We start from the raw sequence: 13,394 nt of genomic DNA, 5'->3' as shown, positions 1-13,394 counted from the left end.
AGATCTTTGTTTGAACGCAGCATTGGGTCTCCCATGTCCCATGCCCGGCCACATGAAAAAATGGGATGGCGATATGAAAATATTAAATGCACGGTCAAGATTTCTCTTATGTGCTGGAATTTTGTATTTTGCAATGATAATCCAAATGGATTCTTAATTATTTTTGTATTACATAAGATAATTATTATTACAAATTAATAAAATAATATTTATTTATTAAAATATTAAATATATTAATTTTTAATAATAAAATAAAAGAATTTATTAATTTATATATTTTTATTAGAGGAATGCTAGGGGATCAGTAACTTTTGTGATTTGTAGCCATCAAATAGCTATCAATGATGGTTTTAATGGTGTGAGATTTCATCCAATGGCTCACTTTTCTTTGTTGGTTACATACTGACCAGAATTTAACAAAATTGCTGGCCCTAGATTTTTCTTTTTTTATTATATTCATGAGAAAATAATTTATTCGGAAGAATTATTAGAGAGTACTTTGAAGTATCACTATCAGTCTAGTCTCTATATATATGTCCAAACTCCGGATTGCTTAAGGGTGATTGTTCATGCTCGCAGTCACCGTGAAGGAAAAGCTGTCAATGGAGCAGTGACATAGAGATCTAACACTCACGACAGAGAAATAATAAAAGTACAAAGCTCTTTCCTTTCTGTCTGTATCTGTTCTCCTCCGTTTCCTCTCTCCTTTTTGAAAAGAGGGAAATAACAATAAAAATAAAATGCCGGTGTTAATTGTTTTTTATTCTGCACACTCTTTCTCATTGCTCATTGTATTCGCTCTCTCTCTCTCTCTCTCTCTCTCTCTCTCTCTCTCTCTCTCTCTCTCTCTCTCTCTCTCTCTCTCATTAGACATGTCCATTGTTACTCGCAAGATGCAAAGTAATTCTCCTTTTTTTGCGTGTATCTTATCCTATATGCTATACTCTGTTACATTTTTATATGCCGATATTCAAATCTCAAGTCATGTGGATGGATTAATCACATTATGGTTGTGCTACGCTCAATTGCAAATATTGAATCACGAATTTTGTTAAGTTATAAATCATAATCCATGAATTTGAATCTGAAGCCTGGACTTTTAATTTTTTCGGTGGGTTCCTGATCTCATTGCAAGAGAATTTCTTTTGTTTCGGTTCTGCATTGTTATCTTTTTCTGTGATTTATGATATGTTGTTTTATTTTGTTGACAATGACGTAATGGAGTGCATTCTCTGAACCATACAGATACAGAGTGGATTTTGGCGGAGACTAACTAGTTCAAGAAAGATTGAAGGAAGATGAAAAACTCCGTTTCAGATCGCAGTTTCTACATTGAGAGCGACGACGAAGATGAGGAGAAGGATTTGAACAATGTAGATCAAGGAAACGATTCAGACGATTCGCATGAATGGAATGATCACGACGCAATGAGAAAACCCAGTTCCTACAGCATGGCATGGCCTCAAAGTTACAGGTCAGAACCTTCTCTGTATTTCTGTGACAGTGAGAATCCGTCAAAAAGTTGTTTCATTAGTCACTCATGAAATTCAAGGGTGGAGAAAGTAGATCATAGATGAGGGACCACGTTCTCATCAATTCGTGATAATATAGTTGTAAACATTATTGAAACTTAATTATGCTATTCAGATTATTTTGATGTAATTTAGTGGTAAAATGTTTTATACCATATACTAATTTTACAACACCATCTTTGCGACTGTTGTAAGAGTTAAAATTTTTGTAGTGATTTGACTACTGGATAAGATGTATGTGTATAATCTGAAACTTAGGTAATTAACATTAGCCATGGAAGAAACATATCTGCAAATATTTTCGTTGTTTATCGAAAGGTTTTTGAGAAAGATCATCGATATGCCACAGCTCAGTGTCTCAAAAATCTATTGCATCAATCTCTTTTAACTGATGTTTCAGGCAATCCATTGATCTGTTAGGCAGTGTACCATCACCAAATATTGGATTTTTGGGCACTACCTCCCTATCAAGATTAGGAAGTTCTTTTATTGTTCCACCTTTGATAAAGAGGCACCCCCCAGTTCCAGATACAATTCCGTCAGCAAAGAAACCTCTGCTACAACCAACAGACATTGATGATCAGCGGCGGAGCTCCCATAGCCTGCATCCTCCCCATCTGTTGAGGGGTTCTACTAGGAATGTGATTTCCAAGGTTGCTCATGATCATGAAGTTCATTTTTCTGGCCAATGCACTTTTGGTCAAGCTGTGCTTAATGGTAACTAGTGGATCCTTGGCTTTCATTATGTACTGATCTCTGATTGTGCCTCTTGGTGAATTTAGAAAGAAAAATAAATGGAGTTAAAGCAAAGAAGGAAGAACATAATACTGAAGCTATATTAGATATACAAATAAACATAGGATGCAAACTGCTTGTTGCAGTATACAGGATTAATTTAATGAATATGGACCATGTCTATATTTTTGTTCTAACAGGTAGTTAAACTTGCTCCACACTTTCAATTGGAATGTTCCCACCTTAATTATTTTCTAAGTTTTAGGATATTTTGGCAATTTACCTTTGTCATATTATCTTCCTTCATATCAATACACTTTTGTACTTTATTATGAATATGAATATAGTTGTGAAGAACTATTGTGGTCCTCCCTTGTGTAAATGCACCTCATTGGATAATTTCCCAAAGAATCATGAATAAGTGGTCCTACACCAACTTTCTTAATGTCAGGTATCAGTCTTACCTCTGATTTAAGGGACCACAAACCACTAATGGTCACAAGCATTAGAAAACAATGTTGTTGATAGTTAATGCAACTGTCGCATCTCTACTTGACTGTGATCATTGCTTCTTTATGCTGAGTTTCTGCTCATGTGCAAATAAGTATTAGCCTTTGGCCTTTCATTTTTCCTCTGCCCTTTGAAGTCTATATTTAACAAAGGTTATCATTTAACATCAAGATGTCTGGATTTATCTGAGATTTCCATAAAACTAAGACACAATGAAATCGTTATTTTTTGGCAAACTAACTTCTGTTGCAAGGACAAGATAAATTGTGAGCCAGTATATCTCTGAATTTTTATCTACAGTTTTTGAATATTAAATTTTTAGTTGAAGCTTTCACACTGGCTTAATGTAATGATCAACCTCCATAAAGGCATAAACTATTTGGTGAAGCTGCAGTGTTGGTTTTTATATCTGTAACACGGTAATATTCCCTCAGGTTGTAGCTTAAGTACGAGAAGAGAAGGGAGTGAAATCGAGTGCGTTTGGTTGTTTTTATTTTTTGTTTTCATTTTTAGTATTTTCTATTTTCATGATTTTGCAAAGGAAAAAAAGAAAACAAGATTTTATTATTTTCATTGTTTTCTCTTTTTTCTTCACAAAATTCTAAAAATAGAAAACGAAAATGAAAACACAAACAAACACACCCTGAATTTCTCACTGTTAGAAGCTCTATATTGTGTCGAGTAATAATTCTCGCATAGCCCTAAATTCTTAAATTAAGACCCAAGTTTGGTTTATATATAACCAAACGTTGTATTTTTATCACCATTGATGCACCAAAACTAGTTATCTATAACAGAATTGACTGCCTGACACATATACTGCACAAAACCATAAACCAAGCATTTAAGGTGCTATATTTATGTCTTATTTTGAATTTCGCAGGCATAAATGCTCTTTGTGGTGTTGGAATCCTTTCTACCCCTTATGCCCTCAAAGAAGGTGGATGGGTTGCGCTTTCAGTCTTGTTTATATTTTCAGCTTTCAGCTTCTATACTGGGTTGCTATTACGTCACTGCTTGGATAGTGAACCTGGGCTTGAGACATACCCTGACATTGGCCAAGCAGCTTTTGGTACTAGTGGACGCATTTTCATTTCTGTAAGTCTTCCAGCTGACTAATTGCTAATTTTATTTGAGTATGCAATTTTTCTTCAATGGGTTAGATTCAAAAAAATAAACCTCTGACCTTTTTCGGCCATTTTGTGGACACAGGTAATATTATACTCGGAATTATATGTAAGTAGTACATTCGCCTTCACTCAGTGAGTATTGCTTTTTTCCACTATTTTCGTTGTAGTAAAATAATATCTTAACAACTTAGCGTTGTCTTGTTAAGTAGACTCAGCTATATGGATTAAACTACTGCCATGTGGTCTTGTATTTGTTAATTTAAAGATTATTTTACGAGGGTACTTGTTTGGGTTGAGCAGTTTTGGTTATTATTGGTAGTCTCCTCTTATGATCTTGAGTATATATTTTTAATCTCATCAGCTGATAACATAAGATGGACTATTTTATTTTATAGTTTATCTTCTTCTTTTATACCTTTTAGAACTTAATAAGGCATTCTTCACCAATGTTATTGTGCGAATAGACCATAACAAAATGGTGGTGTTGAGCATAAGAATTGTCATTGGAGTGAAGCAACAAGTGCTTCTTCATACACATGCTCCTACAAGGCTTTGAAGTAATGTTTTTTTCCACTTGTTATTTAAATACCTTTGTACCTGAATTCATTTTTGGACAATAGCCGAATAACTTATTGTTGTTTCCCTTTGCATCTTTCTACTCACTAACTCCTCAGAATATTGCTTGTACTTGTTTTGTTGCAAATCTAATTTCTGTGTATAATGAAGTTACAAGCTAAAGCTCTCAAATAGTCAAATGCGTATTCCTCATGTAGCCTTGTGGTTAGAATCGGGATTTTTGCTATCATTCAGACAATCACTATTACATTATTATACCTCTGTGAACGTCACGCTCTTTGAGGGGATTCCTTTCCCCCTAATCTCCTATAAAGCATTCTTCAATGCCTGTTATTCTCTCTAAGAACCTGGTATCTGTAAAAGAATAGGAAATAGAACAATAGTAATATAGAGAAGATATAGCAAAGATTAAAGAGAGGGAAAATAGCGGTAGAAACAGGGATGCTGAATGATATCAGTCAGTGTCTATTATTTGCAGAAAGAAATGCATCAAGGAAATGACATAGCAGTTTGTGAGCAGCTGTTCCCCTCCTCGTAAGGTCTGTCCTAGTCCAAACTTCCCAGAAAAATTTCATCAAATTCTCTCCATAGGAACTCCTGGCCATTCTTTTTTTAACAGAATTTCCTCTCATTCCTAGCGCTTCCCACTATCCTTGCCACCTGGCAATTCAGTAACAGCCAGTCCCATCTTATTCTCACTAACCTCCATAGCCTTTCCAAGATATAATTACTCTTGCTTGAGCTTTACATTGTAAAATTATAAATGGAGGTAAACTTTCAACTGTTTAATTACTTTCTTGTAATCTTGATGGTGGGTCATAGTAGTTACCATCCTTTTCTTAGAATATATCAAATCTCAAAAACTTAATATTTTTTCATGCAGGCTTGTTGCATAGAATATATAATTTTGGAGAGCGATAACTTATCTTCATTGTTTCCAAATGCGCACCTAAGTTTAGGTGGACTTGAATTGAACCCTCATGTTCTATTTGCAATTTTGACCACCTTGGCTATTCTTCCTACTGTTTATCTTCGTGATTTGCGCATTCTGAGTTACCTCTCAGGTAAACACTTTACTTTTATGTTTACTTATTTGCAAATAAATGTTAGGTAGCAATTTTTAGAAGTTATATCAGTCTCATTCACCTTTTGTCCGGACAAATTATAATCATTCACCTTTTGTATAATCATTACTCTATCCAGTTTTAAGCGGGCAAATTAGATTTATGCCGGATCATTATTTTTTCATATGAAAGCATAAATATTAAGTAGGTTCCTGCTTATTGTCATCTAGTGACTTGAGAAAAGAGAGCCTGGGGGAAAGTTTAACAACTTTTGGTATGACTTGCAGCTTGGTTTGCATGCTGTATGTGTGTGACAGGATAAACAAATACTGTATGATTTTACTCGTTGTTTGATTTTATTCATCACCATTCTATACTTCAAAATAACAGATATATATGAGGCTATATGAGACTATATATGAAGCTCTTAAACCAAGTTGGGTTGGTCTAGTGGTTAGCTCACTAGTCCGCTTAAGCAAGTGTCGGGGGTTCGAATCCCGCCTTGTGCATGCAGCAACCCATTGGCCAGCGGCAAACCCTTAAATGGAGCTCAGTACCGCGACGGATTAGTCCTTGACCTGTCGGGTTGGGGGATACCGTGGGAAACCAAAAAAAAAAAAAAAATATATGAAGCTCTTAACATTTAATTTACAAGGGTATTTTATATTTTTGTATATTTTTTAAAAGTAAAAATTAAGAAATAAATATTTAAAAGAATAATTAATATAGAAATAAAATATTTTTTTAAATCAAATTATAGTAAATTATGATTTTAAAAATCAAATTCAATATAAAATTGTAACAAGTAATATGATTATAAATTTAATAATATATACAGTATACAATTACTAAAGATAAATAAATAATAATAATTTTAAATATAAAAAATATTAGTTTATTAACAATTACAATTAATTAAATAATGACTTTTGAATGATACATATATAAATTTTTATAACAATGTTACAAATTTTAGTAAAATAATTAATTCACTAAAATTATATTTTGTGATTTTCTTTTTGTTACAATTCACGGTGAAAATGGAAAATATCAACTTATATTCCTTATTCATTTTATAGACCTCAGATCAAGGTTTTTCAAAGAACATAACGTTTTCATTTAAAAATTAGATCTAACTTAGATTTTGTTGCTTATAAAAGTTGTAAAGCACAGTTAACTATTCCTTCTCGTGTAGTTTTAGTCATATCACTTAATTTACTTAACTTATCAAAATCTCATTCTTTTTTCTAGCTTTAGTTGTTTTACTCAATATACTTAATCTGTCATCCTTTTTTCTTGATCATTTGCTATCTTGCAAATGCCTCTTCCTTTCTTTCGTGACAAAATACTAATAAATACCCCCTATAATGTCTTGTTCTTGCTACAGTTACCACCATTTGTCTCCTTCTTAGTCATCTTATACTTTTTCGGATCTCCTCATTTTGGAATAATAAGCACTTTAAAGCATTCCTTCTTTACATTCTCTGGCACACTTGTGACTTACTCTTTATCTCTTGCTCAGATACATCTTGTTTCTCTATAAGGTTTTTTTGGCCACTTTTCTAATAACTTCTGACATCTCATTCCATATTTTTTATTTGAGGAATGTTAGAGGGCCATAAAAATTTCTTGTTTTTGGCTATCATTTGGCCAGCAATAATTTGCATCCATATTTGCAGGTATTTGCACACAAGAAACATATAATTTGTAGCTATATTTACCAGAGCTTGCACACATGAATTAATACAATTTGCTCCCATATTTACAAGTATTTGAACACAAGAAACATAATTTACACCTATATTTACTAGAGTTTGCACACATGAAATCAATATAATTTGCACCTACAATTTTTAGAATTTGCATACATAAATGATAATTTAGTATTTATGATGACCAAATGATAGCCAAAATTATAAAAAACTGATGGCCACGTAGAGTTTTTCTTTTTATTTTTATTAGATTTCTTACTATATAATACAAAATCTTATATAAAAGTGTATCAAATTCGGCATAGTAATAATATTTTAGCGGGCTCATATAATCAAGCCTTCTATGTCAAGGATTTGGTCGTGTGCAACATTTGATAATGAATGCAACGTTTTATTCTTCAAGACAGATCTTTACGGTATGATGATTGAACTGTTTGGGCCTTTGGCTAAGGATGGGTTATAAATTGGAATTTAGAATAAAATAAAAAGTTATATTAAACTTTTTAAGTTTAAAAAAATTGAGTTTTGAATAATATATTTATAGAAATTTTAAAGACAAAATATAAATACATAAACTTTTTAATTTATTAATTATAAAGTATTAACTTATGCTTTACAAAAGCAAAAGCACCGTTCAAATTAAATCACCTAATATAACATTTTATTTTATTCTAAATTCCAATTTCTACTTGTCTGATTATGCTTACACCAAGTTTTGTCAAAATGCATTTACCCTTCATATTCACGATCGTTTTAGCAAACTCAAGGACATGAAGTGCCATCCATTGCCACATATCATAATCATGTTATGTAATCATCTCAATCCCAGGGCCGGCTACTCCTCTCTTCCATTTTTTCCTGTTTTCAAACCGCTATTCAAAATCAATTCAATTCGAATAAAAGGAACTATTGTCCTTAATTTTCCTAAATTAAGGAATATAACAATAACACAATATATTTATATTGGGAGAGATAGACAGAGAGAGACCCATGGGAGGGGAGGGAGGAGGGGTGTGTGTGAAATACAGTCACTATCTTAGAGAACAGAGAGATGGTACCTTTGATAAAATGTTATTTCTAAATGGTTTAGGGTATGGATTTATAAATTTAGAGTTGTCAGGAGGAGGTCAATGTAATTTATCCTAATTTTTAAAAGATAGACGTTGGATTTGTTTTATGTAATGCTTCATATGCTTTAAACTCATTCTTTTTGGTTTTTGTTTTGTTTTAGGAAAATCTTCATATAAAACTGTATTGTATAACAGTAACTTCCTTTTCCATAACTTTCTTTCTGTGTTGATAAATTTAGCCTATATTTGGGTCTCGACAATGACATTAAAATGTTATCATACTTGGGTTATTCCATTATGACCTTTTTATGTTGTGTGTCTAGCATGTGGTGTTCTTGCAACAACTTTGGTGGTTCTCTGCTTGTTTTGGGTTGGCTTAATAGATAATGTTGGCATTCACAGCAAAGGAACTACAATCAATCTTGCAACTTTTCCTGTTGCTATGGGTCTCTATGGTTACTGCTACTCAGGACATGCTGTGTTCCCAAACTTGTATACAGCCATGGCAAACAGAAATCAATTCCCTGCAGTGCTTTTAGTATGGTAAACACAACATAATCTTTGAGATTATCCATTGAGGCATAAATCATCTAGACATTTGAATTGGTTAAACTCAAAGAAAAAGTTACTCTAGATTTCTCGGTTTTGATATATATATATATATATATATGTAATACACATTCTTTCTACATGCAGTTTTGCACTCTGTACAGTTATGTATGCTGCAGTAGCTATTATGGGATACACAATGTTTGGAGAATATACATTGTCTCAGTACACTCTTAACATGCCTCAAGGCATAGTGGCCACCAAACTTGCTGTGTGGACAACGGTATGCTCATTTTAGATTTTTGAAGAACAATTTCCCATCCCACATCATACTTTATTTGCTGGATTTTCTCTCTAAATGAGTTATTTTATTATTATATATTTTTGTTTGGGAGGTAGATTTTAGAGATTAGAGCCATCTTCTTGGTTGAAACAACTAGCTCTGAAACTTTTGGCACGGTATCCAAGAGTTCATTATAACCTCGGCATGGTCTTATTTTGGTTCTTCAAAAGGGAGAAATTGGAATATGTAGATATGATCAATACAGGTGGGTGCAGTGCAGATGCTAATATAGTTTGTTTTGTAGTTGTCTAAGTTTTAGGCGATGAAGAGTTTTTGGTGTTTTTGCTTAGCAATTGGTCATATAGGGTAAAGGGAGTCTTGAAGCATTTAGTTGTCTCCGTATGGCTTCAAGGTCATGGGTTCAAGCTGTAGAATTAGCACTGATTTAATTATCGGGTTCAGACTGCTTATATTATACCCTTTGGATGTGGCCCTTTCTTGGACCCTGCATTATTGCAGGATGCTTGTACACTAGGTTGTCCTTTAATTGATCATATAGGGTGCATGGAGAAAAGGTCTGATAAGGGTTTATCTTTGGGGTATTTGTATACTATGCTTTAATTCAAAATTAATGGAAGTTGTAATGATCAAAAACTTATCTCAACCCCAAAGAATTCTAGCAATAGACTTGGTGTATAACTTGATGCCAAAAGAAATTGCACTTTTAGTTTACTTACTATATTAAAATCCAGGAAGAGGTAATCAAATGTAAAATAACCCAGCTCAGGTACAAATTAGACTTTTAGCTACTAATTGGACTAGAAGATACATGAGATTCAGATGTTTTTGGTCAATTATTATTCTTGGAACTAGTTTACTTTGTTATTCTAATCAATACATGATTTTCTAACCTAATTCTGGACTTTTTATTTTGCAGGTGGTGAATCCATTTACCAAATATCCTTTGTATGCTTTGTATAAATACATAGTTCTTGCTCAAAATTATCTGGCATAAGGAATGGAATCCAATCCGATAGGTGTCCCTCTAATTTGTGCTGTCAAAACACAGCCAAGCATATTCTTAGTCTCTAAAACGTGTCTCTCTTAAAAGTGAGTCACTTGACATTGTTAGAGTTAAGGCTTGTAGAAGATAGAGAAGATAGATGGGTAATAGTGCTATAAGTTGAAAATATGATTCATATACGCAATGTGATGTGCCATAAAATGCTAACTTATACAATTTAAATTACAATGTATTCTGCCCATTCATAAAAGTTTATTTTATCATACATTTTGCTTCTCTTAGGCTGCTTTTCTAAGACTAAATTTTTTTAATTCATTATATGTACATCCTAACAAGCTTTTCCAGGTACTAGGAATGACACATATCAATTAAGTTGTTTTGGTTTCTCTTCATGGAGTACCCTGAAGATATGAGAAAATGATTTAGGGCAGAAATAATTTGTTTAAATCCATTATTACACATAATTTGTTGAACGAAAAGATGTTTTCTCTTAATTAGCACCACATATGCATTGAGTTTGACTCCAGTGGCAAAGTGTCTAGAGGAGCTGATACCATTAAACGACCCCAAGTTTAACTTATATTCAATCTTCATCCGAACAATGTTAGTGGTTTCTACACTGCTTGTTGGTCTTTCTGTTCCCTTTTTTGGTGAGTCTTTCTTCTACTTAACTATGTATTTCATCGCATTCACTGCCAAGAACCGTATTAGAGTCTGGGTTCAGAATGAAATTCAATATTTCTTCATACAACAAATTTGTTGAACCAAGGTTGCTATACCCCTTTCCTCGCTCCAAATTTTCTACAATGTTACTTTAGCTATAAATTCAATTTAATTTTCTTTATTTTTCCTTTTAAATGAACTTACTGTTTCAGCATTGGCTTCAAGTTTATGAATAACATATAAACTTTTCACTGCAGGTTTGGTAATGTCATTGATTGGATCTTTACTCACAATGTTCGTTGTAAGATTACTGTTTATTTCCTTTCCTTGTCCTATGGTTACTAGCTACTCAGCATTTTGTTAATAAAAAGCCATTTTGGATGCAGTCCTTGATTCTTCCCTCTGCTTGTTTCCTAAAGATTAAATGGGGCAAAATCTCTCAAATTCAGGTACGATGATGATGATGATCATTGTAATGGTACTGAATGCAAGTTACAAAATTACTCAATCTTTTACTCCATGAGACTATGTTTTAGCATTGATATACTAAAAAAGTGAAACCACCTTGTAATTAACTAGAGATTTGATTTGTCCAAATGAGTATTAACATTTTTCCACCATTAATGTTAATAGCATAAGCAAAGAGAAACCTTTGAAAAAATTGAAAATGTAGTGAGTATTCAATCATAATGTGTCTTATCAAATTTAAGGTGACATGCAAAAAGTTCTATTAGAATTGAACATGCCTAACTTAATGTCAAAAGTTGACTTAAGAGGTGGTGGTTGGAGCACACTTACTCGCACTTATAAAAGCTATCATAGCCATCTCCCCAATCAATGGGAAACTAGAAATATACGTTCTACATGCCGAGGACTAGGTAAGTGGAGCATGAAAAGTTAGCAGGACTAGGAACATGAAATAGTCTCTAATAACACTAGAATTGAGTAAGCAACTATGTAAAAAAGGTGAGTTCTCCCACACTTAGAATTGAGTAGAACATTTTTTATTGCATTCCAAATGTACTATGTTGATATTAATAGGACCTGTAGAATCTAGAGGACAATGAATTAAAAAATGATCATTTTGTGAACCATAATGTACTATGCTGATATGTATAAATGGAAGAGGAAAAATCATCAGATGTTTTTTTGAAACCACTATACTCGTTCAACGTTGCTTGTTTTTCATGGTTATGATGAAGTCCACTGTGACATAACGTCTTTTCTCTTCCTGTCCCTACAGGTAGCACTTTGTGTTACAGTTATGATAGTAGCTGTTGTATCCTCCGCTTTTGGATCATATTCAGCAATCTCAGAGATTATTGAACAGTTGTTTGGATAAAATTTTTGCACCTTAGTCATGGACTGAGTTGTTTCTTGTCTTATGTTCGACAAAATCCTACTATTTTATATTTGGTTTTATTTCTAATGGCCAATTTTGATCTATTATTATTGTTTGAAGCCATTGTGTAAGGATGTGTTTCATCTTTTTAAGAGTATTTTTATGGCCAGGACTGTATCTAATAAAATCACATGGGGTGGGGGTGCCGGCCAAAGTTTTGGAGTAGAGGATTATCATCGAAGATGAGTGCAAAATTTCTTGATATACGTGAAATTGAGTAAATAGCATTTACATCACTTATAATGTTAAGTTATTGCAGTTCTTCTCAAATTCGTACAAATATTATACTCCGATTATGTCCGTAAAAGGATAGTCAAGTTAATTCCTAAGCTAGTTTGAGTTTCATTCCTTAATAGCTTAATAAATTAATTCATAAGCTCGTATGTCGTCAAATTTAAACTTGATATTTCAACTTATATATTAACCATGAGCAATGTTAAATGCTCGGCAAATATTATTTTTATCAGTATTTAGTCAACAATAATTTGCATCCATATTTATAAGTATTTTATACATAAAAAATATATAATTTATACATATATTTATTAGAGTTTGCAAACATAAATCAGACTACAATTTTCAGAATTTACACATAAATTAATAAAATTTATTTATTAAAAATAATTAATATTTATGCTGGTCAAATAATGGTTAAAAATATTAAAAAATATTTATTCCAAAAGTTTTTCATTAGCTAAATTAAGACCATAATATAATCACAACAAATTAATACTATAATTTTTTTACATAATCTTTTAAGTAACAAATAATAATTTATGAATTTTTGGTTTTACTGTTCATTAAATAAATAATATATATAATTTTTAAAATAATTATATTATAATAAATTTTATAATATAATATTCAATCAATTTATTATACCATTACTTACATATATTGAAATATTTGTTTTAGTAGAAATTCTTGATAAAGTAGAAAAGAGGTAAAGTTTTAATTACTATTTGGTTTTGGTAAATAAATGTAGATTTAAAGAAAACATAGCCAAGAAAATATAAAAGTAATACATTTATTGACATTCAAATAAAATTTTATTCGTATAATTTTCGCTTTACTAAAAGCATTTTCAATGAAACATATAAATAAGAAAATTTGAGAGAGGAAAATAATAATAATAATTTTAAGG

At 32.1% G+C, this 13,394-nt stretch overlaps 1 protein-coding gene across 4 annotated transcripts; it reads left to right on the top strand.

Annotated features, from left to right (window-relative positions):
• The first annotated feature begins 473 nt into the window (after positions 1-473).
• Positions 474-12,499, top strand: LOC112727388 (amino acid transporter AVT1C). 4 transcript variants are annotated; one of them, XM_072209266.1, is made up of 13 exons: positions 474-652; positions 1,246-1,474; positions 1,933-2,249; positions 3,661-3,875; positions 3,990-4,013; positions 5,367-5,547; positions 8,653-8,872; positions 9,026-9,161; positions 10,099-10,122; positions 10,694-10,835; positions 11,106-11,149; positions 11,235-11,297; positions 12,092-12,499. In XM_072209266.1, the coding sequence occupies exons 2-13, from the start codon at positions 1,299-1,301 to the stop codon at positions 12,188-12,190; spliced, it is 1,641 nt and encodes a 546-aa protein (XP_072065367.1). In that variant the 5' UTR covers positions 474-652; positions 1,246-1,298; the 3' UTR covers positions 12,191-12,499. The 4 variants fall into 4 exon arrangements, with proteins under 4 accessions (XP_072065367.1, XP_072065369.1, XP_025632905.1 ...); XM_072209268.1 differs by lacking the exon at positions 474-652 and adding an exon at positions 747-1,111; XM_025777120.3 differs by lacking the exon at positions 474-652 and adding an exon at positions 763-900 and having other exon boundaries at positions 10,099-10,118; positions 10,690-10,835.
• Positions 12,500-13,394: the final 895 nt, after the last annotated feature.

The sequence above is a fragment of the Arachis hypogaea genome, chromosome 12 (assembly GCF_003086295.3).
Source record: "Arachis hypogaea cultivar Tifrunner chromosome 12, arahy.Tifrunner.gnm2.J5K5, whole genome shotgun sequence".
NCBI lineage: Eukaryota > Viridiplantae > Streptophyta > Magnoliopsida > Fabales > Fabaceae > Arachis > Arachis hypogaea.
This window is presented reverse-complemented; position numbering and strand designations above follow the sequence as displayed.

Bases quoted from the DNA above. Each gene is read 5' to 3' on its own strand.
- LOC112727388 (XM_072209266.1), top strand. From the start codon at position 1,299: ATGAAAAACTCCGTTTCAGATCGCAGTTTCTACATTGAGAGCGACGAC. The intron at 3,876-3,989 runs GTAAGTCTTCCA...TTGTGGACACAG, and splicing joins GTGGACGCATTTTCATTTCT to GTAATATTATACTCGGAATT. The intron at 11,150-11,234 runs GTAAGATTACTG...TTTTGGATGCAG, and splicing joins CTTTACTCACAATGTTCGTT to TCCTTGATTCTTCCCTCTGC.